Below are 27,711 nucleotides of genomic sequence, written 5' to 3' on the forward strand. Positions count from 1 at the left end.
TTAGAAAATGAAGAAATTTAATCAAAACAGATGGCTTACTAAGGAACACTCTGTACAAGGTTAGCTTATTTTACATAAAAAATAAAAAAAAAATACAAAAACGTAACCACAGTTAAAACCACACAAGAGAAGTCACAGGTTAATTCAACACAATATTGGGAGTGTTGTGGTTGGACAAACTAGACAGAATATTATTAAAGTCACCTGTTAGCATCCCAACAATAAAAAAAAATAATAATGTAGAAATTGAAAAAAATAAAAATGTCACTTATCTCCACAGTCTAAATTTCCTCTGCAGGCCAAAGGAAATGTAACAAGTTTACTGTGAGTGTTAACGTGTAACTTAAAAATAATACTTCACAGGACAATGTAACAGTTTTAAAGACTGAACATGTTCCTCTTACTAAGAAATGATTCCAGAAAGCGAATCTTACAAAACCCAGCCTATTCACGACCAAAATTTAATCTTTTAGACGACAGATAAATATCAGTTTAATTCACAAGATAAAACCGATTTACGTCTAGAAAGAAGCACAAGGCATCCAAACCCAGATAAATGAGGTATATTATCGTCCTTCTGTCCGGTTCGGCCCTTCATCACTTTCACAATCCATCTTTCCTGCTTCCTCAGAGCGTCCGAAAACCCAAACAAGATACAACAGCAGCACATTTCCAGCTCAACGTCGCTCCATCACATGATAAATCACAGGTTACTGTAACGTGGCCTCCAAACAGAAATCACTTTTAGTGTCTCAAGGAAAATACTGCTGGAGAGAACTAGATGAGATCTGGGGGTTTAGAGGGGAGGCCGTGTCAGTGTTCATCTACGACGGCGAATCGGGGCAAATGTAGAGTGAAAAAAGTGCATTTCCACCAAAAAGTATTATTTTGAAACTAATGAAATTTCTCAGTTTGAAAAGTTAAACATTTCCTAGAAACAAACTCAAATTTTGAGATCGCCGAAATGTTCTAGAAAAAAGAAATGTAAAAATTCTGAGTTTGAAACGTTGAAAGTGAAAACTAAGAAATTTTATAGGAAAAACAAGGAAGTTTCAGAGTTTGGAAAGACAAATATTTGCTAGGAAAAAAGACTCCAAAAGTTTGAGATTGATCTCAGACATTTCTTTTGAAGAAACTTGAAAATTTCAGTTTAACAGTTGAAAATTTGCTAGAAAAAAACTCAGAAAATTTTAGATTTTCTAGACAAAAATGTAAAAATTCAGAGTTTGAAAAGTTAAATATTTCCTAGGGAACATAAAATCCTAAATTTTGAGATTAATCTCAGAAATTGTCTAGAAAGATGATAGTGGAAATTTCTGTTTGAAATAAAAAAAAAAAAAATAACTTATGGAAATTCTCTAAGTGTCAAAAGTTCTCTCCAGAAAATTTATAAAATTAATCTAAATTTTTTTTAGAAAATATTAATCCTTTCAAACTCAGAAGTTTAAAAGTTTTTTTGTTTTCTATAAAGTTTTAAGTTTTTTTGGTGGAAATTTTGCTCCTTTTTTTCTACATATAATGGTCCTAATACGCCATCATGTCATAAAGTCTGAATACACACACAAAAAAAACAACGGCTTATTTCAGAACAAAAACCTAAAGTGTTAACGATTCCGCAAAGGTAAAAATCAACGATCTGATCTTCAATCTTTCTTTTGCGTCTGCTTTACCCAATCGTCACCTGTTGTGCTTTCTGTTCATTTCTGCTCAAAAATCCCTTCCTTCAACTTCCACTCAAGCCATCAACAAATCCTCCAAACTCCATTAGACAAAAATAACTTCCTGTCATTAATGAACCCAAATAAAAATAAACAACGCACCTCAAAATAAAGGTAATGTTACAGCTGATGTCCTCATTGAACAGCATTCAGGGGGAGCAGGCAGAGCTAAAACGTTTAAAAATTACACTGAAAAAAGAGAATAGGAAATCCAACTTAAATATATTAAACTAATTAGTCACAAATAATCAAATTAAGCTTACCCAAGTTAATTTATTAAGTATTTTCAAGTTAAACAAATGTAAATAATGTAAGCTTGACAAACTTCATTCAATTATTGGTGACTAATTAATTTATTTTTTTTTAAGTTGGAGCTCCAGTCTCTTTTTTTTCAGTGTAGGATGTCTCAAGAAAATAAAGTGTAAAGCTCACTGACATTGGATCTCACTTTCACAAATGGCTCCCAAAATTACACGATTCCCATAAAAACAAAAATTAAAAAAAGGCACACACTGTATTTATATAAAACAATTCCTACAACATTTACACATATTCTGCATTTTGTCAGTGGTTTTCCTTTATGCAGCAGAACCCTGAAGCTAATCCGCTAGCTGCTGATATTCGTCATGTATTATTACGACTCTAATCTGTAAGCATTCCTAAAATGTTGTCATTCTAAATAAAACATGCAGACCTGTATAACTATTTGTACCACTTTATAACTCCGGTTCTGATGGCTCAATCTGACATTAGTCACAGCTGGATACAACCTAAATATTCACATGTGTAATGGCTGTTTAATACTGTCCTAGTCCAATCTTGGTTCATACTGACACTTCCTGAGCCGGAGAGAAACACATCCTGGAGACGGAGGGAGAGTCCTGCCGAGAAAAGAGAAGCTGGAGTTTAAATTACACATCAGGTCAAACTTTCAAACAGCATACGATCCACAGTCACAAAACAATAATCAGGTTACAACCTGAACAAACAAACAATTTAATGTCCGGGAATGTTTTTCCAAATATGTACTGTATTTAGGATCAATTCTGCTTTAAACTTAATCCAGTTTATTTGTTTAGAAAATCACAATCAAACTCTGATGAAGACTGAAATCGTCGGCCGCGGTTCAGTTGAAGTGAACTGTACTGGAGACCGCTCCAAAAGCAGGAAGTGGACCATACACCAGAGCATTCTGGGTAAATACAATCGAAACGAGCACAAGAGCCTAACGCTGGAAGGAGAAATGGCTCACGGTCTTTTATCAGACAAAAGAAAACTCCTACAAACACTAAAAATCTGACGCTATTCCATTTGTGTTTGCATTTTGCAAAGAAAGAAGTTGCGCTCGTGTCTTCTTCAGAGGCTTTTGTGTCGTTTCCGTCAGTGCAGCGCCACCACATGTGAGGAGGGGAACAGTTTTTTCAATTAGTTTAGCTCAGGGGTGGCCAACCCTGGTCCTCGAGAGCCGGTGTCCTGCAACTCTTAGATGTCTCCCTGATCCAACACACCTGAATCCAAGAGTTGCAGGACACCGGCTCTCGAGGGCCAGGGTTGGCCACCCCTGGTTTAGATCATGTGAGACAGAGCAGCGGAAAATGTAACAAATGTTGCAATTTTAGCCAAAAATCAAACGCGTTTGGCTTGAACACGTTATAGGGAACAAAGGAGCAGCTAATTTTAATCCTGTTCGTCTTATCTGATAAATCTTCATACTCCAGGGTTACTTGTGGAGAAAAAAGTTAATCTCTGATGCGTCTCCCTTCTGATTGTTTGGGATTTCTAGTGAGTCTTTTTTTTTTTTCCCCAAGAGAAGAAAAATTGAGCATCCACTTTTTCCCAAGAAAAGAAGAAGAGACTGAAGCCAAAAGCGCTACATGTTGTCACACTTTATGGCTATAGATTTAACTTTTACAACAAAGAGACAATCAAATGTTTGGATCCATTGTCAGAAATGTAAATAAAATCTATAGAATTGAAAAAACTCAAGCAATGAAAATCCAATCTGTATCATCTCAAAAATCCTAAACATGTTTCTTCCTTTCCGAGTGCGTTTGGTACAAACTATAGAAACCATGAAAAGATCAAAGGTTTCTGTGTTTCGTAGTACAAACAGGTTTGAGTTTATCATACCTTAGAAACCTTGAGAGGTTTGTTTTTGTGAAAGATAAAATCTGGATTTTTAACTACAAGTCCTGCTTTCCCCATGACAGATCCGGCTGACGGACTGTTCCCCTGTAAAACATGAACACAGAAAACAAGGATAACGGCATGTGGAGATGCTGCCACAGTGCCCTCTGGTGGACGACGAACTACAATGCTTCACACTATTACAGAGTGGTAAACATTTGGAAACTCAAAGCTCACCGACTGGAGGAGGAGATTTTCTTTTCCTAGTTTTTTCCCAGCGGCTTCAGGTGAGATGTGTCTCTCTCTCATCTGCTCGCCTCGAGCTTTTCGCTAGTAATACAGAAACGAGTAAAAAAAAAATAAATAAAAAAGAAGAAGAAAAAAGCTAATAATACCAGAATTTATGATTAAAAAGGAAAAATATTTGTAAAATAAATTAACGATTTAGTAAAATTATATTCTTTACAATATAACTGAATGTGTATTGCTTCTTTAGGACAATGCAATGTTTCCACATTTTGTCACATTACAAGCACAACTATGTCATACACAATGTACTTTATTGGGGTTTAAAACCAAAGGCCAACACGAAATATAGAACAATTGCAAAGAAGGGGTAAAAAAAAAATACCATTAAATAAATATTTGAAAAGCATGGTATTCATTTATATTAAACTTTGAACCAAAATGCAACTTTTTGCTTTCAGAATTAATCTAAATGTGGGGCTGGACAACATGGCTGAAAAATGTATTAAGTGTATTATATCAATAATTATTTATTTATTTATTATATCTGAAATACTATCAAACTGGTGGTGTGATCTTTCCAGTTTTATCCACAGTTTGTTGTATTTCATCTTTAAGCAGTTATGAGGCATGGTGGAGAAACCTGAAACTGCTGCTGCAGTTTTTCAGTTACCCAGCAAGGTGTTGCTAGGTAACCAAAGAATGAGTGAGTTGCTAGGTAACCAAAGAGTAATTCCACACACTTTGCTTAGCTAGCAGAAAGAAGCTGAGCAGCTAAAGTTTTTCCTCTGCCTAACATCTCCCAGAATGCCATGTGGTTCTGGGTCAGAGGTCAGTGAACCTATCAGACGTATTATCTGTTGATATTTATTATGTGTCTATCACCATATATATCGTTAATGATTTATTGTCCAGCCTTATCTGATTAGCAAAAGAAGATTCTCAGCATAAGGAACACATCCAACTCTGAGTTTGTCCAGCAATAAAAATACATCCTGACATTTATGGTTGCAAAAAGACAAGATGGAGATTTCTTACCTTGATAAGGCCCCCAAGGGAGCGGGAACGAGGATGCTTCTTACTGGCGGCTGGAGGGAGCAGATGATCCTCGCTAGATGTTCCTGAATGAGTCTGTTTGACGAGCTGGACAGAAACACAAAGATCAGAAATATCCAATCAAAACGTTTGGCTGCATGATGAGCAGCCAGCTTTATGTCTCCATTCGAAGCCAGGGATCTGCAGCCTACGGCTCTTTGGACCTTTTACAGTAAACATCAATAACTTTGGCAAAAAGTAATAAAACAGTAAACAAATGCAGGTTTGAGCATTTTTTTGATGGGATATTTCCAGTAAATATTCACAAAAGAATGGCACTAAAATAACCAGTAAAATATTTTGTCATTTGTTGGAAACGTTGTTCATTTTCCAAATCAGAAATCAGCTTTACATTAGGGCATCAGTTACTGCAACAAACGATTATTGTAATAATCAATACAAACACTTATTTTGACAATTAATCAGATTTAAAAATTGGCACAACCTTCACATTTTTCATTAAGCATTTTTTTTAATACAATATTAGAAATACATTAAGAGATGCAAAAAAAACCCAAATAATTTAATTCCTTGTTTATACTCTAGTTAATGATTAATTGATTATTAAGTTAGTCGACAAATCGATTAATCACGATTAATCGTTTCGACCCTCCTTCATATAGCAACGTTTTGACAAAATTTTGACTTTAGTTTCAAGAGCTCACAGCACACAGACGTCCATTATATATAAAGAAACTTTAGAGGAAATAAAATAAGGAATCTCTTTCAAGCATTTCCCAAAAATATCAACATCCAGTAGAAGAAAATGTGTCCATCCACTTTATGGCAAAACTTTTGTCTTTTATTTTAGAATCTAAAAACAGAAATAAAATGTAGGTGTGGGCATTTATCCCAACGTTCATCATGATAAAGAATTTTGATTTATCATTTTCAAATTGATATTTTAAAAACCCTAACACTGTTCATATTGTTGGACTTGGTTTCTATTTTCTCTGTTGTTTGTTCAGTAAGTATTAATAATTATAAATAAAAATGAAATTATTCTTAAATGCAGCGATTGTGTGCAGTTTAGTGATTCTTTATGCAAGTTGTGTCCTAAAGAAGCATTCAAGAGCAGAAATGTGTGTTTTAGGGCTACAATTACTGAGACAATTATCTAAAGAAGATGTAACAAATACTTCTTATCGTCACTTTTATCGTTATCACAATACTACCACAAACGATCAAAATATCACAAATAAAATGACAGTTCTTCAAATGTAAGAACTAATTTTCTTTAGTAGATGTTTCTCAAAAGCCATAAGGTCTTTCAAAAGATTATGTAACGTTTACAGGGTGCAAGTAGAGAAAAATGTCTCTTTCAGTTGAAGATATTGCAGACTCCTGTTCTAAGCAGAAAGAGTCTAAAAATCAAACGTGAATGAGCTATTTCTCCATTCAGTTAGGTCTTTTAGTTTAAATCATTTAGTTTATTTTTATTTGCTTATTTTCTGGTTCATTTATAATTAGAATTTTTGTTTAACTTTAGTTATTCAGAATAAGGTTTTTGGCTAGTAAGTCATTTAATTAGTTAATTAATTTCAGTTTGGGACTTGGGTGTTTCACAGTATAAATACGTAGGTTTTAGGAAGCTCATTATGCACGTGGATGGTCACATGACTTTAGGTTTAGGGCTCTCAGTCCTCAGTCTGTCCAGCCAGTCAGTGAACAGGGGAGACAACCAGAGCAGGAGAAGCAGCAGAATCCTGTAACTTATTTGCCTGAACAATGGACTAAAGCAACAAAGAACTGCATTCTTGACTTTTGGTCTTCTTGGGACTCCGTAAGCCAGAAACCCACGGTGCATCAAGTGTCTATTTGAGTTGAATTCACTTTTAATCTGATCACCTTGAAGTCTTGAGTTATTTGATTTTTGTATTTTTTGGACAAATAGTCACAACAAAAAGTTTTCCCCAACTCAACCTGTCGGACGAGTTTCTTCTTCTTGGCGGAGTCGGGCATGTTCTGGTGGACGTGCCTGAAGAGCTCCTTCAGGGCCTCCTCTGTGTACTGCTGAGCAGGTGACTGACTCGCCTCCTGCACGCCGAGGCCCACACCAGCTGTCCGCTTCAGAGGCGGCGCCGTCCGCTGGACAGGAGAGCTGCTGACCGCCAGCAGCTCCAGGTCATCCTGAGACCAAACAGAGAGAAAAATAAAATAAAAAAATTCTTAGAACGGCGTTCTGACGGATCAGCATACATACGCTTTTATTTCAACGGCCATATGACAAGTTAGATCGTCATTAACAGCTGTATGACATGCTGACTTGGTATTAATTCGCTTTTAAACCACCACAATCCATGTGTAGCCATATAGTCATTATTAAAAACAATTAATTGACTTAATGTTTTCTTTTTTACTACTTTTACCCTTAAAAAACTGGCAAAGTACAGTCAAAGTCTGAAGAGGACATCTCTTGTCTTGCCACCATTTTGTAAAATGCACATTAATATTTGAGCAGAATGGATGATTCTTTTGGTTTGAAAATCTTCAATAAACAAAATCAAAAGAATAAGAGAAAAATTTGGCTCTTCAAAGATGAAACGCTTCGATGCTGAAATTCGTTTAAAACAGTCAAACTAAGAAACATTTAGCTCACCTTACTCTGCAGAACCTTGGTTCCGTTAAAATGGACCCTGGCATATTCCCTCAAATAAACTGGAGCCTGAAAAAGTGACAATAATGAGGAAGTTTGTGATGAGAGGAACAGATAAACAACCTGCCACACGTTTCTGGTAAATTCTGTTTGGTTTTGTTTGCAACTTGTCAACATGCCAGATCACTGATTCGCTCAGGGCTGCAAAAACTATCAATTATTTAAGTAACCAATTATTCTACCGATTGTTTTATACATTATTCTGATGTTTCATCATACTTAAAAAAAATGGGTAAATTCTCCAGGTTTTTCCATTTAACCACTTAAGTTTTTTTAATAAACTTTCAGAAATGCATTATAGATGCAAATAACTCAGTTGCTTTTTCAAAATCAAAAATTAAAATGTTATTTCTTATGTTATTTAGTGAACACTTGACCATTTGTAGCATACAAAGAAGGTTTTGGTCTTAAATGCTGAATTTATCTATCTTTGTACAGTTTTGACCTAATCACTGCTCTGATTGAGTCCTTCTTTCAGCAAATCCTCGTTTTTAAAGTCTGCATACTCCAGATAATGATTTATCAATTATTAAACTCCTTGATATTTAGTCCTATAATCGATTAATCACAATTAATTGTTTCAACCTTCAGCTCACTAATAAGAAAAGATTATTCTGCAGTGTGTAGAAACCAGTCACCCTGAAGAGCTTCTGTGAATGCTTGATGAGGAAGGCCATGCTGTTGTTCAGCTTCTTCAGATTGTCTTTAAGGTCGCCGGCTGTCATCTGAAGGCAGGAGAAAAAGTCAAAAAACTACAAACTGCAGCGCTACAGAGAACCTGTCGATGTTTTAATGCCAAAATGTGCAGAAAATGTGACATTCAGGCCTTGTACACATGTAACCAGGTCTTTATAAAAACAAATAGTTTAAAAAGTAAGTTAGTACGCACAAAATCCATCCCCCCGGCGTTGTTTTAAACATGCCAAACCCATAGGGGGCAGTGTAGCACAAAGGTAAAACTGTCAACGCATCAGATTGCTTCAAAACGACCACCACTTCCTGTTAGGAATCAAACATGGCGCCAGGGAGTTCAGTTATGTGGATAGCTGTATATATACTGAACTACCTTTAAAAGTTTATTAACTTATAAAGTTATTAAAACACTAGAAGATGTCGATGGGGAATCATGTCAAAGCAAGTATGTGGATGTATTGGTGCATTATTTGGCGCTGAATCTCAATTTTCCACAAATAAACACACAAACACAAATACAGAGTTTTTAGAAATAATAATTTTTAGGGGCATCAAACTGGGTTTTTGTGTGGATGAAAGCCAACACAAAGAAAAACTTATTGGTTTTCCCAGATATCTGTCCAAATGTGGACTTAGTGGGTCACAGCATGGAAATGATTTGGATATTTATCCCATCTTACATGTCTGGGCCAGAGGACATGCGGGGCAAACATGAGTGCCAGGTTGTAGGCAGACATTTTGTTCTTGTCCTGCTGCTTGGCGGTGTGGTAGAGCAGGTCCAGCAGCAGTTTGAGCAGCGAGCGGTTGGCCTGCGGTAGCAACAGGAAGAGGAGCTGCAGGGCCTCGATCTGACGCTCCTTGTTTGGAACCGCTGTTTTATTTCCTTTGTCATCAAACAGAGTCATGTCTGGAAGAAAATTTGTTTAAAATGTAAACGTCCATCCTTTCTGTATGGACGTTTATGTCAGAAATTTTGAAATGAATCTCAGAAATTTTTAGAAAAAAACAAAACAAAAAAAACATGGACATTTCAGTTTGAAAAGTCAAAATTTGCTTAAAAATTAAAAAATCTGAAATTTTCTATAAAATTTCACAGATTAATCTAGAAACTTCTTAGCTTTTTTTAATGGGAATTTACTCTTCCATTTTCCCTTCCATATAAAATGGCCGTCGTATTTCTGCAGCTAAAACCACGGGAATCATATTTTTAAATATTTCTTCCGCAGCTTTACGTGCATGGATTTTCCTACCAGCTATCTTCAGGTGCACATGGAAGTGTCGGTGTGTCAGCAGAGGCTCCGGCAGCTCTCCCAGAAAAGTCTTAAGAAGAGAGGCAATATCGTTGGGGTGAAAATCTCCGGCCTCCAGGTCGACATCCGCCCCGCCGTTCAGGAGCTCCTTTAAGGCGTGCTGCCGAACGCTGTTCCCCGGCACCCGGAACAAACCCTCCACATGTAGATCTGAGCAGCAAATCAGAAAACGATTGAACCATTTCACATTTGGGCAGAGCAAATAAATATAACAAAATGAATATTTTGTCAATTGTCTGGAAGAATGTCCTGATTCTTTGGTTAGAGTTTGAATGTTTGGATCTATGTAATTAGATTACAAGAACTGAATGCAAGTCTGTCATTATAATATTTCTGCACATTGTGCATGTCAAAATTCAAAAGTTTTCCAGAACTTTCCAATTATTTTAGATGATTTGCAAAGTCTAAAAAAAATTTGGAGTTGGGTAGTAACTAACTGCTTAGAGGGGAAAGTACGTAAGAACACAAATTATCATACCAATAAAACAAAAGGTTCTTTTTATTTATGTTTTGAAGTCTTTTTTTCACTCCAGAGAAAGACGAGGTTGTCAAAAGCTGGGATGAAAGAACTAGCAGAGTTTTACGATGTCTTACTTTTGCTGAGGAACTCGATAAGCTGATAGATCTGTGCGATGCAGCTCTCAGTCAGCGTGGTTCCAAAGACGACGGCTTTATCTGTTAAAGCATGGAGACACATGCATTAATCATACAGTCAAAGTTCAAATTTATTAATCATTTTATGAAAATATAACATCAGCATTTCAGATTATGTCTGATCATGCTTTCATGTTGAAGAATGTAATTTTGTGTTGTATTGTGTTTTGAATTGCAACACATCCAGTGTGAAAAACTTTGTCTTTATTCCATTAATATTGAAAAAACAAGAAAGAAAGTAAATTAACATCACAAATGAATACATTTGTTCATGTGATGAGTCTTAAAAATAAAACCTGATGTGCCACAATCCTCCAAACACTTCTTGTTGTCTTTTTCTTCGCCTTTTCCGCCAGTGGTATGATCACATGACTTATGTGATGTGAAAAAAATAATTTCTATTGCAGTTTTGCAAAATCCACTAATTTCAATACAGCTGGGGGGTGGGGGGGAAATCACCTCATCCTCCCTCAGTTTTTTCTAAATTAGTACGTTTCTATTAAGCTGATTTATTTCTGTAATTTGCGCATTTATAGAGTCAAAAGAAATGCAGCAAGTGTGACGTTTTAGATTCACTTCAGTTGCATCTTTAACAAAAATGTAGAACAGGTTAAAAATGCAGTTTAGCAGACTCAAAGTGATAAACATAACCAAACATAAAATGTGTTGTTTTTTTAAATGGGGGCAATGAAGTGCTGTAAAACTGAATTTGTTTTATGTTGAATTTCTCAACAAAAAAGTTGAAAGCTGACATTTAAATTCCCAGTTTTACTCGGATAAAGATTTTAAACCAACCATTTAAATTCTATCCAAGTTTGTGCACAACTTCTAAAGCTTAATCTAATGCATTCCGTTTTTTAGAACTCATTCCATATCCATTATTTTCTTTCACTTTAATCAAGTTGATCGATTAAAGACAGTAACAATGACCGCGTGATGCAAGTGATTTTTACCTTTTCGCTTAAGGAAGTTGAAAGAGCGGAAAAAGCCTCCATTTCCACTCGTCGGGGTTTTGGGGCAATCCTCACCAAGGAGCTGGGCGAACTCGGTCCCAGGAAGGTCTATAAGCCTGGTTATGTTACTGAGCACAAGCTCCAGGAACGCTTCGGGGTTCTCGTGGCGGAGTTTCTCAACAAAAAAATCTGGGTTGAAGATGACCGGCGGTCTGACAGAACAAGAGGAGCCGGGCGACTCCTCACAGTGGGTCACCATGCTTCTGAGAAGGAGACGCACGACAATCAGACAGGACGTTAACTGAAGGTGAAAATGAGGTACGTGTGATTGCCACATCTTTACCAAAAAATTTGTTTTTCCATTTTCAATTTCACAAAAAGAAAGTGGAAACATACTAGAGACAAAACAGGAATAAGATTCTACCTAACCCAGTGGTGTCCCAACATTTCCCAAAATAGACCAGAATCCTACAGTTGAAAGTACACGACTAGGATTCCTGTTTTCCAGCATAAAACAGAGAATATTGTTGTTATTTCTGTTTGCTCAGCAATAAATTGAACATATTTTTTAAGGAAACAAAGTGGTTATTTTTTGCCTTTGCTAACTCTTTGGGTTATTTTTTCAGGGTTTTATTTATTGCCAGCAACAAAAACAAGACATTTCTTCAAAAACATCCTTCTTCAATAAACCCAATATAATGAATGGATGTGCTCTAGGTTTGTTTTTGTTTTTTGCTTGTTTGTTTGTAAATAAAAGTTACTGTATATTTATATCTCTACTTAAAATAGAGTTAAAATTAAAATAAAAAATACTTTATGACTAAGACTTTTCATCAAGTAATTAAATTTGTCATTGAAATTCTTGTGCAAAAAAATAACAAAATTGCCCAAAGGAGGGGCCAATTTCTAACATTCTGGACCTGCAGTCAAGAGACATTAAAATTATCCCAATGTCCACAAACGGCCCTCAGGCCACACTTTGGACATCCTGACCTAAATAACCTACAGTCTGTTGCTTACTGCAATGCACAAACAAACATGAACATTTTGTACATTTTTTTTTTCAGATTATCCGGTTCAATTCCACTTTTTAAAAAAATATCTGCACTGTATTATTTTTACAGTAAATTTGCTTTGAATGTACAGTCTCCGATTGTTCTATTTATGTTTTTATATATAACCTTAGTTTGAATATGCATGCTGCCATTTATACATAAATTTCCCCGATGCTGCAAAATAAAACTATTACTGGTTTACTTAACCATTTTGTAATTTCAGATCACAAACTGTATTTCAGAAGAATTTGTTCAGTTTGGAATGATTTGATTCTGTTTTGGTCATTTTATTTATCTTACATAGAAAACTGTAGCGCTATCAAAAAGTATTTCGGACCCCTTAAATAAAATGCTGCCCTTTACACACACAAGAACCAAATGCTAACTTCAGCATCGACACCTAAAACGGATAAGACCTGCATTTTCTCATTTAAATATTTTGAGAGAAGTAAACATTAAGATAAAACCCAAACTGTATCCGGTCTCGCGTTTTAATGATAAATGTCAGGTAAAGTCAACGTTAGCAAGCTAACCACAACGTCAAGCAGTTAGCTTCTTTTGAAACCTGTTATTGCTAATCATAAGACATACTCCGCAAAAAAAAGAAAAACTGCCATAAGAAACAGTTAAGGTCCAACGTAAGACCTCGGAAATATTATCTCTTCTCCTGTGTTAGAACTGACAAACACCTAATGACAGTAACATTGTTGATTTACCTTCTATTTTGCGTGCTTTCATCAACATCTTTCCCCGCAGCCATGTTCAGTTTGAATCCTGCGCTGTTGTCCCTAAAGCTCCGCCCACCTCAACAGCCATTGGTCAGTTCTTCAACGTAGGCGGCACGTTGCGACTCTGATTTGCATGTACCTTCCTGTGATTGGTCTGTTTGAATTTACTGTTTAGTAATTTAATGCTCAGTACAAACGCATGAAGCTGGTTAATATACACAAAATTTCGGGCATTATTAATGCTCCTTATTTTCAGATATCGTCAAAGGAAACTATACAAATCATTGACTCCCTTTATTTTGCAGGATGTACTTTCAGTACTATCAAATTGTGAAATGTTTTCAGTTCAAATAACATTTTACAAACGTGTTCCGAAAAGGCAAATCAATATTTTGCCAAATAAGTATGACGGCTTGTTAATGCTAAATACGTACTTACTGACCAAGCAAGTCGATAAAGTTGACATGCAAGTCATGACTATACAACCAAAACTTCAGTGGAACTTAAAAAGAAGAATTTGGTGCAAAAATTTTAATTTATTAAGGATTATTTCACACAGGTTCTAAATTATATACACCAAATCAAGCAATGGAAAACATATTCAAATAAGAACTGTATTTTTATTTGGGAGTCTTGGGAGTTTGCAAACTCTTGCAAAATTGGAAAATAAAATTGGATCCTATTACTGGATACTGTTTAGTGGTATTTGTTCTACTAAAAAACAGTGATGAATTTTTGAAGATCATAATTTCATTGTTTTCACCGCAAATAATGTTGTTATGCCTACATACACCCTCACTAATATTCAATTAAATGTCCCTTCACACCTTGGAGAGAAACCACACAATTAGTACATTTATGAATCAGAAATGGAGCTCCTTCGAACCTATAGTTACTATCCACCTTTGCTTATTTTTAGCCAAAAAAAGAGCTAAGTTCAGTCCATTTCTGCTAAATGTATTTTGGTTTATAATATTTTAGCCTGTGTGTGAATTAGAGAAAATCCAGTTTTAAGATTCATTAAAATTCACCTCTGAATATCACTGCATCGTCTCTAAAAGTAGAGTAAACAGCTTGTCTTTCTCCTGGAGGCGTGATGCCTCTGTGGTGAGGAAATTGGGCTCCATATGCTGGTCTAATCCAGCCCAGGTGGTCCTGTCTGCTTCTATTAGACGAGGTTCCTGCAGGCCTAATCTGAATTGGGAGAGCAAAGCCAAGCCATGGTGTAATCTTAAGCTTTCCACAGCAGAACCGTGCAGGGAAAGCTCTGGCTCTCATTCTGAGACCTGTACCCTGAGTTAGAGACACTTTTTGTTGTTTCAACAAATGTGTGTGGAGAGAATAATAGCATAAATTGATGTCTCTAAAACCTTTTGTTTGTCAAATGAAAAATAAAGTGCAGAAATCACAACAGAAATGCACTGAATGAACCGGTAACAGAATTAAATGCAGAATTTTCTTTTATTGTTTCAAAGTGCAATTAAAGTGAAAAATAAATCGTATTTTGAACAGAGTGAATCAACTTTTATGAAGAATTCTGAGAAATGCCACAGTCAATACTGGCAATATAAAAATAAATAACATCCAATAAATAAATTAATAAATATTATAAATATTTTATTTTTAAGGTTTCCTATACGTTTGTTCAAGTCTAACTTTTATGCAGACTAAAATTCGTACAAATTTAAAAACATACAAATGAATTACTATATTTTTCTATAGTGGATGGATGGATGGTATATGTTAGTGCACTGTAAAAACACAATCTTATTTTTGGTCTAGGTTCTCATGCAAATATATGACTACACTTGAAAAAAGACAAAACTAACTTACCAGTAACTTTTCAGTAGATTATTTAATTTACAACTAGTACTTTTTAATAAATATTAAATAATTATTATGTGTTTTCCAGGCACATAGTGCCACCTTGTAGCACAATCAAATAACTATGTTAACTTGAAAAAAACTTATGTATACATCAAAAATGACTTGAAATAAATTTTCCTTTGTAATTTAACACCTTGAAATTGGGTCTCTGTCTCTTTAAAACCTCCTTCAGGAAGTCATCACAACCTGGCTCCTCTACTAACGCTTTAGCAACATTTTTACCAGCATTGCACTGAGAAGAAGTTCCTATAATGAGCTCAGCAGATGAGCAGTTCAACCAGGTGTTTGCTAATTGCTGCTGGCTAGTCCAGAACGCTGCTGCTCGTGTTCTCACTAAAACCAGGAAGATAGAGCACATAACATCAGTTTTAAAGTCCCTTCACTGGCTCTCTGTAGCTCAAAGAATAGATTTTACAATACTGTTATTAGTTTATAAATCACTGAATGGTTTAGCACCACAATATATTAAAGATCTGCTGTTATTGTATCAACCTTCCAGAACTGTCAGGTCTTCTGCTTCTGCTTCTGCTTCTGCTCTGCATTCCCAGAACCAGAACCAAACGAGGAGAAGCAGTATTTAGCATCTATGCACCACAAATTTGGAACAAACTTCCAGAAAACTGTAAAACAGCTGAAACACTGACTTCTTTTAACTATCAACTAAAAACCCACCTGTTTAGAGTTGTATTTGAAACGTAATCAATTGAAAAATTTATTGACGGAACCTGACTTAATGTTGTGTTTTGATTGTTGATTCTATGTGGCATTGTGTTTTTGTGTCCGATGTAAAGCTCTTTGAAATGCCTTGCTGCTGAAATGTGCTATACAACTAAAATTTGATTTGATTTTGATTTAGTCTGAAGGAGCTGAGTGGGGGAATCACTCAGCTTGGAAACTGCAGCTCCTCCTCGGAGCTGCGTCTCGAAGGCGGGGCTAAGTCCACCCAGGCGTTTTGTAGCTGAATGGTTGCCATGGAGATTAAAGGATTTCTCAAACATGTGTGAAAGAATCAAGACAACTATCCAGGTCTTTGTTTGACGAGAGAATAATATTATAATAAGATGTAATGCTAAAAAATTTTGATTTTAGATAATGCTGCCCCTTTAAGGAATTATTGACTTGAAACAAGCTCATAGAAGAAGTTACTTGTAAGTTCGTTTTGGATTATTTCAAATGTACTGAGATATTTGCAATGGAAACTAGATTATAAAAATACTTTTTAAGATTTGTGTTTAGTGAGATGCCTTCACTGCCCTGCTGGCTAAATTAAAAGCTAACAACATCTAACTACAGCTCCTTATTTTAATTCACAGCTCCCCTCTCCGATCAGACAGTTGAGTTTCTTCCACCATGCCTCAGATAGACTCTTAATCTTATCAGGGGTTTTCTTCCTCAGAGTCATCCTCTGCTGCTGGATCACATTACTGTCCATCTGCTGGAAGCTAGCTAGGATAGCGCCATCAAACGTGTCCTTCAGGTTCTTCTGGGTCAGCGCTGAGCACTCTGTGAAGCCCACCGCTCCGAGCTCCAGTGCCAGCCTGCGGCCTTCCTCTGAGCTCACTGGCCGCTGCTGGTTCTGCGCCAGGTGGATCAGAACTTGCACGTCTTCTCTCAGGTCCAGCTGGGTGCCGACCAGAACCAGGGGAACGCCGGGGCAGAGCTGCTGGATCTCTGGGGCCCATTTGTTGGTGAGGTTTCGAAAGGAGCAGGGGCGCACCACGCTGTAGCAGAGGAGGAAGACGTCGGCGTTTCTGTAGCAGAGCGGCCGGAGGCACTCCAATTCATCCTGCAGGGAGGAAAACAGAGGACACCAACATCTCACATCAAACTTTTACTGAAGATGTCTTTAAAAAAGCTCTAATTACCCTACAAAACCTTAAAATTGTGTTTGTTAGGGAATATCTACAGCTGAAGATTTGAACTTCTGCATTTTAGAGCCTCTAAGCAAGGTGATTTATTGACTAGAACCGCTTTAATTATTTTTAAAAAAATGCATATTTTTATCTATGCACAAGACTTACTGAAACTGAATCAAACCAAAACGGGTTTTCATTTGGACCAGTTGGTCTAAAACAAAGATTTTTTTCCATTTTCACATGTGGTGTAATCTACATAAGCTGTAAATGTTGACAGGATAAAACAAATGTAGCACATTATAACCATTTATTAACCTAAACATAAAGACTCTGTAAGAAAATATTCCGTATTTGAGTTTTTTTCAGTAGAAATTGGGTGTTCAGTCATTTAATGAACACCAGTTACAAAGCTTAGAAATTCAAATAGTGACTTATATTTGAAGTGCTTGCAGATTATGTTAAATTACAACCACACATTTCTGTGTATTCAACATGACAAACCGACACAAAAATGTCGGTCTTGTTTCTTTTACATATAAAACTCTGACACCCCTAAATAAAATCTAATGCAGTCAATTAAATTCGGAAGTCCCTTTAGTTTTTTTCATTTAGCAATTCTGCAATTATTACTAAATTATGTGAAGTTATGAATCAGTGTTTCAAAAATAAATATTATTTACCCATTTTTAACTTTTGCCACATTTTGTCATGTTGCAACTAAAAACGTCAAAGTTTTTGAGTGGATTATAATCTAACATAATGTAATAATATTATATTATGTGATATAAACATATATACCAATATAAAGTGTGCCATGTATGTTTGTATGGATGCCTTTAGTCTTATAGTAAAGAAAAGAAAACCTGCAATAAGCTGAAAAAGATTTGAAACTGTGAGGTCATTAAACGTACAGCAAGAACTAAAGTGGCATTTCAAAGGCAGTTCAGATGTTTGAATGGCCTAGTCAAAGTAGAAACCTTAATCAAATTTAGGGTATACTTGAAAATTAATATTTTCTGAAATAAAAACAATACATAACAAATCCTTTCTCCGCTCATAGGCGACTCGAGTTAAATTAAAACAACTTGTTTAATCAGCGTTTTCACGCAAAATTTAAAAGATGATCAACCTTAAAAAATATAAAATGAATTTAATATTTAGTTCTGCTCAGGGATAATAAGACCATTAACAAAACAAGAGTAGGAAAGGTGCATTATTCAATAAATCATCCAATGAATGTTTGATCAGAATGATAGATAATGAGGAGTTGCAGGGGTCATTTGTGGCCCTTGAAATAATTATGTTCGGCCCCTGACCAGAAGTCAATAATGGTAAGAATTTGTAAACCAATTTGGCAAAAATTTGTCTGAAATCTTTTCAAGTATTTCTAGGGGTTTTTTGTACTCACTTTGCTCTAAATAACTGCGATCTTTGTTAGTAGCCCAATGTTAAATTTGACATTTAGCCTGCAGCAATAAGAACAATACTCAATTAATTGCATAATATATTAAAATGAGCACAATAATTTATATTCTGATTAAATCATTTTTGAAGGCCGATTTTCTTTAAAAACTTCATAATCAGTTTTGTTTATGGTTTCAGTTGTGTGTGGTTTTTATTCCTTTATATTTGTTATGTTTCTTTGTTGTATTTTATTTAGTAAAGTTAACATATCTTCCAGTTCCAGTGTGAGGTATTCTTGCATTATTACGCCATTATTATTATATTAGCTGAAAATGGCCTCAGAATGACAATATTACCATTTATCACAATAATTTCTGGGACAATTTATCGTCCAGTAAAGCTTGTAATTGAGACAAATTTTCATTATTGTTAAAAAAAGGGATTGAAATGTAAAATAAAACAGTATGTGTATAGTTATTGGATATATTTGAACCACCATGTTACATCAAGAGGATTTTCTGAATCCTGTCAACGTCTGTTTGAGGTTGTATTGTCTTCATGTAAAGTCTTCATGTTTTCCCTTCAAATCTCTTTTTATATAGAAAAAGCATTAAATAAATGATACAATTAACATTATCACAACAAGAATAGTTATTACCTTTCTAAATAAAAACACTTTAGTAGATTCTTATAATACTGTGTCTGAGATGTTTTACAGGGAAATGAACAGGGTAACACTGAAAGACTGGAGTTTTCTTTTTATCCTGTAGGGGGCGAAGCGGAGCTACCACACAGGATCAGACCGGGACAGTGAGGTGAAAACAACAGAGATCAAACAATCTGCCAACAGAGGAAGCAAACAGAGATCAGGAACGACTTACATTAACGGATCCATCAACTGGGCCCCATTTCTATCATGGCGACGCAGGGAAGAAATGATCAGAGTTTAAACTTACAGCGGCCAAACACTGGAGAGAGAACTCCTACATGTCCTGTATTCATTTTACAAACAAGCAAAAACAAACCCACCTGTCCAGCGGTGTCACACAGCTGCAGCCTGACTGGTTTCCCATCAACCACAACCATCACTGCAATAAAAATCCAAAAACATCAAACAATGTTTTCCAGTTTCACACTTTATCATTTGAATTGATTCTCTGTCAGAAAACATCGCTAAAAATGATAAACCTCTGCAGGTCAGACAACCCACGCAGAGCGCAATTCCCACACCGCGCCACGCTGACAGTGGAGCTCACCGGTGAAGTTGTCAAACGCCGTGGGAACATACTCCGTGGGATACCCGTTGGTGGTGTAACTCACGATGAGGCTGGTCTTGCCCACGGCTCCGTCTCCGACCAGGACGCAGTTCACTTTGCGCTCAGGAGTGGAACCGGACCAGCGGCGCTTTGCGTTCTGAGGGAAGTCCCGGTTCTTGAAGCGCCGCGGCGGGACCGTGGGTCGGTCTCCACTGTCAAACGGCTCTGAAACGCGGCAGGGCTTCTGGTTCCCCACGTCGCGGGGTAACATGCCTCTCTCTTGATTTGGTCCTAAATACTACTCGGTTTAGACGCGCCGCTCTGCTGACGCTCGAGTTGGGAGCAGCAGGTCGGTAAGCGGGTTTACTGTAGGGTGAAAAGACGTCCCCGTTTTAGGTGACCTGTCCCCGGCTGAAGCCGTCCCCGGAAAAGTCCCCGATTTTAGTGTTTTATGAATAATTAAAAAAAAGTTTCCTATAAATCGTTGTTACGGTTACCGGAGACTCCATATGGCAGGGAGTAGAAAGCACTAGTGAGCGTGTTGCGCGCAACAACAGTTACTTTAGTTGCTAGCGCTACTGTTAACGTTCTTGAGAAGAACGGCAGAGCCAACAGCCAATAAAAATCAAGAAGAGCAGCGCGTGCTGCCAGAAAGGACAAGCTGGAAGAGGAGAGCTCGAGCTTTGACCAGCTTCGAAGGGGAGCTGACCTGATACGGTATGTGTGAATCAACGTGTTTTGTTTGAACTGGGCTAATTCTTCATTAACCAAAGCTTTATGGTTTTACTGTGTTTACCGGTTTTACCCCACCCCCTCCTCAATATATTTTTAGTAAGTGACTGTGCAATAAACGACACAAGTAAAAGTAACAAAGTATTTGGTGAAATGGCTATTATTAAGTAGGCTACTGTTTTACTGACCATAATGTGCAATGTAATATTACCCATTTATTTCAGCAGACATAAATAAAAATGAAGTTATGTGCACTGTTAGGTATTTTAAAACCAAAAATTAAAAATATTAACACTAGACAACAAATTAAGGTTAGAAGAAACCTAACAAACATTTATCTGTGTATCGTGTTTTTTTTTTTTATGGATTAAAATGTGTTCTTCATTCAGTTAAATTACTTGCTGTCGTGTTCTGTGTTTTTCTGTGTGTTTATTTTGAAGTTTCCTGTGTGTCCGAGTCTCCGTGTTGTCCTGTCTTCCCTTGATTAGTTCCCAGGTGTGTCTCGTTCCCTGATTACCCTCTTGTGTATTTAGCGTCACCTGTGTGTGTCTGTCTTCGTGGGGTCCTACGTCAGTGTCAGTCTGTGTACGTCAATCTACGTCTATGTACGTCTGTGATTGTCGAGTCCTCGTATTGCCTGTTGCTACCTGTAGTGAGCTATAGCCTTCCGCTCAGCAGTGCTGCCAGGTAGTGATGGGCAAATGAAGCCTCATGAAGCAATGAAGCTTCCGCCCCATTGCTTTGCCCAAAAGTTCATTACTCGATGCTTCATTCATTTCTCACTAGTGACATCTGCTGGTGAAGCTGTGACAGCCTTGTCACTCAGACAGACATATTTAAAAACAATTAGTAAATGCAATATTGTCACAAAGGTTTTGTCAAACTCACGTTTAGTAACAGGAGAGTCAATTAAATCCTATTTAACTAATCGTTTTTAGTTATTAAAATTATTTGTTGCCAATCCTAATGGCTGTTTTCTTCTGTCATTGACTGATTTAACAGTAGACATTTGTTTTGGTGTACTTGGAGTGCAGTGCTTGTTGGGGCAGACAGTTTTCTTCGAGTTTTGATTTGCCTCCTGAAAAACTTTCTATTGGCTCTCTGATCTGATCCCTTATATTTTTACTCATAAGCCAGAATTTTACTCATCCAACAGCTTTAAGTCTGTTTCTGCTGTGCAAGACTGATATATTTTTGCAGAACAAAGAAATAGTGGAAATTTCAAGAAGGTGAAAATTTTAGAGGTGAAGGGTTTAATTATTGTTATTTAAGAATCTTGTGAGTGAATCATCTCAAGTATTCCCAGATGTCAGATTTTTTTCTTCTTGCTGGCTCCATTTCTATCAAGTATATTTGTGTAGCACATTTCAGCAACAATGCAGTGTCAAAATGGTTTACATAATAAAAACACATAAATATAAAGTCATAAAATATGCCACAATCAACCATTGAGAAAACTGGTAACAAACATTACACTTTGATGAGTGTCATCATCAAAATCATTAATACACATGAACTATAAAAGGTTCCTTTTATTTCGGCCACTTATGAAGACAAATACTCCACTCATGCGATCAAGCAGCGACTCATCACGCTTTTATTTTGAAAACCGACACGCAAAATGAAGCAGTCACGTGACCCATGCAATGCGAGGCCTCGTTTATTGCCAGTCACGTGGTTTTCAGCAAGACGACACAAGCCTCGAAGCGGGGCTTCATTGACACGCCCCCTCATTACTCGGTACAAGCCTCGAAGCCTGGCTTCAGATAGCCCATCACTACTGCCAGGTCTGTGGACTGTTTTTCACCATTAAAACTCCTCCTCACCTCATCTGGGTCTACTGCGTGCTGCCTCACCTCAAACACCGCAAATCATGACAGAAGGACCCGACCACAAACGAGGTGAGGTAGCTACATTTTTGGCTCAGTTGGACCGGGAGGTTTTTCGGGGGACTAGACTGGTCTTGGCACCCCCCGGATACGGTCCCCTCCGTTACCTCCGCCAGGGAAGTAGGCGACCTGAGCCGCCGGTGGACCCGGCCCCTGGTCGCTTCCCGAAAGCACCACCTCCGCAGTCAGTCTGGAGGAAGCGGAGCTGGCCGAATAACTGCCCCTCGTTGCTTCCCGGAACCACCACCTCTGCAGTCAGTCCGGAGAAAGCGGCGTGAGCCGCCGATGAACTCGGCCCCTCGTCGCTTCCCGGATCAACCACCTCCGCAGGCCACCCGGAGACAACGACGTGAGCCGCCGGTGGATCCGGCCCCTCGTCGCCCTCCGGGAACGCCACCTCCGCTGCCGGCCCCGAGGCGCTTCGCCGGCACTCCTCCGCTGCCGGCCCCGAGGCGCTTCGCCGGACTTCCTCCGCTGCCCGCTCCGAGGCGCTTCGCCGGACTTCCTCCGCTGCCCGCTCCGAGGCGCTTCGCCGGACTTCCTCCGCTGCCCGCTCCGAGGCGCTTCGCCGGACTTCCTCCGCTGCCCGCTCCGAGGCGGCTCAACGGACTTCCTCCGCTGCCCGCTCCGAGGCGGCTCAACGGACTTCCTCCGCTGCCCGCTCCGAGGCGGCTCAACGGACTTCCTCTGCTCCTGCCCTCAGTAAGTCCCCAGTTTCCTAGTGCCAGTCTCCAGTTTCCTAGTGCCAGTCTCCAGTTTCCTAGTGCCTGTCCCGAGCTTCCTAGTGCCTGTCCCGAGCTTCCTAGTGCCTGTCCCGAGCTTCCTAGTGCCTGTCCCGAGCTTCCTAGTGCCTGTCCCGAGCTTCCTAGTGCCTGTCCCGAGCTTCCTAGTGCCTGTCCCGAGCTTCCTAGTGCCTGTCCCGAGCTTCCTAGTGCCTGTCCCGAGCTTCCTAGTGCCTGTCCCGAGCTTCCTAGTGCCTGTCCCGAGCTTCCTAGTGCCTGTCCCGAGCTTCCTAGTGCCTGTCCCGAGCTTCCTAGTGCCTGTCCCGAGCTTCCTAGTGCCTGTCCCGAGCTTCCTAGTGCCTGTCCCGAGCTTCCTAGCGTCAGTTCCCCAGAGCCCCCTAGTGTCAGTCCTGAGCCCCCTAGTGTCAGTCCTGAGCCCCCTAGTGTCAGTCCTGAGCCCCCTAGTGTCAGTCCAGAGCCCCCTAGTGTCAGTCCAGAGCCCCCTTGTGTCAGTCCAGAGCCCCCTAGTGTCAGTCCAGAGCCCCCTAGTGTCAGTCCAGAGCCCCCTAGTGTCAGTCCAGAGCCCCCTAGTGTCAGTCCAGAGCCCCCTAGTGCTCCCCCCTCCTTGTGCTCCTCGTCGCCGCCCCCGTGCGGCCCCAGAGACTCCTTGTGCTCCTCGTCGCCGCCCCCGTGCGGCCCCAGAGACTCCTTGTGCTCCTCGTCGCCGCCCCCGTGCGGCCCCAGAGACTCCTTTTTGCCGCCGCCGTGCGGCCCCAGAGACTCCTTGTGTCCGCCGCCTGCGGCCCCAGAGACTCCTTGTGCTCCTCGTCGCCGCCCCCGTGCGGCCCCAGAGACTCCTTGTGCTCCTCGTCGCCACGGACGGCCGCCGGACCGCCTCCGTTGTTCCCGCCTCCTGCGCCGCGGACGGCCGCCGGACCGCCTCCGTGGCTCCCGCTTCCTGCGCCGAGGTCGGCCCCCGGACCTCCTCCGTGGCTCCCGCCTCAGGCGTCGCGGACGGCCCCCGGACCTCCTCCGTGGCTCCCGCCTCAGGCGTCGCGGACGGCCGCCTGACCGCCTCCGTGGTTCCCGCCTCAGGCGTCGCGGACGGCCGCCGGACCGCCTCTGTGGTTCCCGCCTTCCTGTGCTTCCGCCCACCCAGTTGGGTTTGTTTTGTGTTGTTTTTGGACTCTGGACCCTTGAGTTTCCGCCCAATTATGTTGGGTAGTTTTTTTGTTGTTTTATGGACTCTGGACCCCCCATCCAGCTCCCCTCCGCCCTCCCTCGTTGGGTTTTCCCGTTTTTGGGCGTCTGGGAGCCGCCCTTTAAGGGGGGGGTACTGTCGTGTTCTGTGTTTTTCTGTGTGTTTATTTTGAAGTTTCCTGTGTGTCTGAGTCTCCGTGTTGTCCTGTCTTCCCTTGATTAGTTCCCAGGTGTGTCTCGTTCCCTGATTACCCTCTTGTGTATTTAGCGTCACCTGTGTGTGTCTGTCTTCGTGGGGTCCTACGTCAGTGTCAGTCTGTGTACGTCAATCTACGTCTATGTACGTCTGTGATTGTCGAGTCCTCGTATTGCCTGTTGCTACCTGTAGTGAGCTATAGCCTTCCGCTCAGCAGTGCTGCCAGGTCTGTGGACTGTTTTTCACCATTAAAACTCCTCCTCACCTCATCTGGGTCTACTGCGTGCTGCCTCACCTCAAACACCGCAAATCATGACACTTGCATTAGGTTGCATATCAACAAAATTTAGTCAAGAGTATAACATATGGATAAAAAGTCCTAACTTTAATTAAAACATTTTTTTTGGTCAAAAATTACAGAGTAATTGAGTAAATCTAATTAGTTAATACCTGCCCTTGGCTGTTTGGGCAAAATCACTTTTATAATTTCAATAAATTTTTTGCAAAATATATATTTGGTATCAGGAAGCCATTGTGACTTCGAAAATTAATTGTTAGATCCTACAAAACAGTAACAATAATGTTAAAAATCTACAGTGATTAATTCAAACAGGCCTTTTTTTCTACCAATCATTTGTATATTTCCTGATGTGTAATAACCTTTTTCTTTTATGTTAGTATCTATTACATTGTGTCCATGCTCTGTTTTGAACAATTAAAAGGGTTGAAGCAGTTTTGGTGTTATTTGGACTTGCATTCATCTTTCACTTAGAAAATATCTGTATTTTTACAGACTCTGTGTGCTGATGACCACACCTATGCCAAAGCAGACGAGGCACAAATTGAGGTTAATTTTGTAAGTTTACACATAACTAGTAATTTTGATACCTGTCCAGAGTGAACCCCACCTCTTGCCCAACTGGAGAGGCACCAGCAACCCTCCCGACCCCATTAGGGACAAGGGTGAACAGAAAATGGATGGATGGATGGATGGCTAGTAAGTTTGATTTGTATATCTTTATGTGCAAATGAGACTAAAACCCTAAATGATTTAAAAAATAATAATAATTTTAATCATTATTTGAACAGCATTTTTTTTTATACCATTAGAGACGGAAAGGATAAGATACTGAGAGACATAAAGTGTAAATTATTGTTTAATGCTCTCCACCATGCAGGTACAAAGGATAGCGCCAATCTCACAGGTAAGATTCATTGATATATGTGTCATAGCCATTCTTCCTGCACGTCTTTTTTTATAATTTTTTTTAAATTTTCAGATGCCTCTGCATGTACTTGAAGCTGCAGGAGGAGGTTCTGGCACAGGGAGACACAGCTGACCTCACCTTGGCATTGACCTCCTTTTTCATAATGTGTTCTTTCAATATTATTTACATTTTTGAATGTTTCTTTTTTGTAGCTCAGTTGATTTACATTATGTAGTTTTCATAGAAATGGTGACGTTTCCAGACAAAGTTACATTGTGGCTGTAATTTGTTGGAGAGAGAGTAGAACCAATAGTGGGAAATATATAGTAACAGCGTTGTTTAACAGGATAACCTTGTTTTAGAAATTTTGAATGCAAGCAAAGCTAATAACTTGCAATATTTTTTATGTGTAAATACAATGTTTCCTATACTTTTTGAACAATTACTGGAATCAATCCAAATTTTCTTTACAAACTTGACATACAGCTAAGTTGTTTATGTTTTAACAGTCAGAATCAACTTGGGTTTGTTTTTTTGTTTTTTTTTTTGCAATAAAGCAAGCACATACAGAAACATATTGTTCCGTTACAAAGTCATAATACAAACATAAGATTAAAGGTATGCTGAGCCGGAGTTTTTGAAGGGTGGAGGACATGAGACCTGCGCCGTTAGGCTGGGACGGAGGCACCTGATCAGGTGATTGGCTGAGCAGATGAGATGAAGACAGTTATAGTTAGAATTTACACATTGGTTTAATTTATGTATCCAGTGACTTTATTCAAAAAGGTTTTCGTATAGAAAAAAGATCATTCTCTCTGGCGGTTACCAGCGCAGTGTCTACTGCAGGTGTTCTGTCAGATAGCCATACATGTCAGAATAGCATACATATGGTAAGAGCGCATGCGCACGCATGCGCATTCTGCAGGAGGTCCGCCATATTGAGAGGAGTCGTCAGCTTGTCATACGCGAGAAGAGACACAATAAAAAGTAACTAAATAAATTAAATTTAATGATGCTGCAGCTGCAGTAAACTACAAAACACGTCCTAAAACACGCCCTGTTTAAATTCACGTCCCCCACTTCCTTAATATTTTTGGGTTGGATAACATGTCTGCCAACTTGGATAGCATGTCGTGTATGAAAACGCAATTTTTACCCACACTGAAACTGGGGCAAAACCAGTGTTTCACTTTTGAAAAAAATCCTTATCTACGTCATGATTCTATGTTGCTGATTAAATAAAATCATATGGTAATGACAACGTATACATGTCTGAGCTAAGCGTATGACTATCTGACAACGTATGCTGAAACGTATGCAAACGTATGCTGATCGGACAGATATAGCCATCAGTTTGTCATACGCGTATGACGATCTGACAATGTATGGCTATCTGACAGAACACCGGGGTCCGAGCGCCGAAGATTATTTCTTGTCAAATAAACTTTCTAAAACCTACTTTCTGTGTGAGTTTGTCCAGGTTGAAGCTACATTTTAAGTTCTAAATGAATCCCTTTGGGTTTTGAAACAATTGGGTATTTAAGGTGTTTATTTTATGAATCGACTGCAATTGGTAGAATTGATAAGGGATGTCTAAATGGAACAGCGGGAGACCAATCAGTTTACTGGCTGAGCTGGAGTCCTTATAGGACTCAATAAAACTGTAAAAACCGTATTTATTTCAATTAATCTGCGATATAAAACCCACCGTTTTAGGGCTTACATGGTTAAGAAACGGGATAATGTTACGAGTATCTTTTTTAGTCTTCGGTCATATTTCAGTCCGTTTTTTCAGTAATATGCGAGAGTTTAGAGCGATGCGCGCTCCCGCGACAGTGGATGCAATTCTCGGCAGGCATGCATTTCTCGGCACAACACCGGCACGCCCCTCCAGGAGGAGCAGCCTCTGGCGCTATCTAGTGGAAAGATAATGGAGCCACACAAGAAAACCCACAAGGACCCCAGATTCCCAACAGGTTCCTGTGGATTTCAAAGTCTCATCTAAGTCCAGGCATCAAGACTGGACTTAAAGAAAGACAGCTCTGGAAAAACCCAAGAGCCCACTGCACTGAACCCCACTGAAAACCTGGTTATTCCACCAAATACTTATTTGTGAACTATTCCTG

At 39.1% G+C, this 27,711-nt stretch overlaps 2 protein-coding genes across 3 annotated transcripts; both read right to left on the reverse strand.

The window, feature by feature from the left end:
- arhgap19 (Rho GTPase activating protein 19) lies at positions 1-13,300 on the reverse strand. Its single transcript, XM_044113925.1, has 12 exons — positions 13,224-13,300; positions 11,453-11,715; positions 10,440-10,520; positions 9,786-9,995; positions 9,216-9,442; positions 8,481-8,567; positions 7,786-7,851; positions 7,110-7,316; positions 5,130-5,234; positions 4,083-4,175; positions 3,849-3,950; positions 1-2,599 (listed from the first exon to the last, which is right to left on the reverse strand). Exons 1-12 carry the CDS (start codon positions 13,265-13,267, stop codon positions 2,543-2,545), a joined length of 1,542 nt encoding a protein of 513 aa, XP_043969860.1. The 5' UTR covers positions 13,268-13,300; the 3' UTR covers positions 1-2,542.
- Positions 13,301-14,682: 1,382 nt separating this feature from the next.
- On the reverse strand, positions 14,683-20,766 carry si:ch211-133l11.10 (rho-related GTP-binding protein RhoU). 2 transcript variants are annotated; one of them, XM_044113927.1, is made up of 4 exons: positions 19,639-20,766; positions 19,412-19,470; positions 19,264-19,293; positions 16,023-16,908 (listed from the first exon to the last, which is right to left on the reverse strand). In XM_044113927.1, exons 1-4 carry the CDS (start codon positions 19,907-19,909, stop codon positions 16,420-16,422), a joined length of 849 nt encoding a protein of 282 aa, XP_043969862.1. In that variant the 5' UTR covers positions 19,910-20,766; the 3' UTR covers positions 16,023-16,419. The 2 variants fall into 2 exon arrangements, with proteins under 2 accessions (XP_043969863.1, XP_043969862.1); XM_044113928.1 differs by lacking the exon at positions 19,264-19,293 and having other exon boundaries at positions 14,683-16,908.
- Between the last annotated feature and the right edge of the window lie 6,945 nt (positions 20,767-27,711).

The sequence above is a fragment of the Gambusia affinis genome, linkage group LG04 (assembly GCF_019740435.1).
Source record: "Gambusia affinis linkage group LG04, SWU_Gaff_1.0, whole genome shotgun sequence".
Taxonomy (NCBI): Eukaryota; Metazoa; Chordata; class Actinopteri; order Cyprinodontiformes; family Poeciliidae; genus Gambusia; species Gambusia affinis.

Excerpts from the sequence above, each read along its gene's own strand:
- arhgap19 (XM_044113925.1), bottom strand. The coding sequence starts at position 13,267 with ATGGCTGCGGGGAAAGATGTTGATGAAAGCACGCAAAATAGAAG. Across the intron at positions 5,235-7,109 it reads AGAAGAAACTCGTCCGACAG|CTCGTCAAACAGACTCATTC; the intron begins GTTGAGTTGGGG and ends GTTTCTGTCCAG. Across the intron at positions 2,600-3,848 it reads AACCTCTCAAGGTTTCTAAG|GACTCTCCCTCCGTCTCCAG; the intron begins GTATGATAAACT and ends TTTTCTCGGCAG.
- si:ch211-133l11.10 (XM_044113927.1), bottom strand. The coding sequence starts at position 19,909 with ATGTTACCCCGCGACGTGGGGAACCAGAAGCCCTGCCGCGTTTCAGAG. Across the intron at positions 19,294-19,411 it reads TGTGTGACACCGCTGGACAG|AAATGGGGCCCAGTTGATGG; the intron begins GTGGGTTTGTTT and ends TCGCCATGATAG. Across the intron at positions 16,909-19,263 it reads CAGTTGATGGATCCGTTAAT|GATGAATTGGAGTGCCTCCG; the intron begins GTAAGTCGTTCC and ends TCCTCCCTGCAG.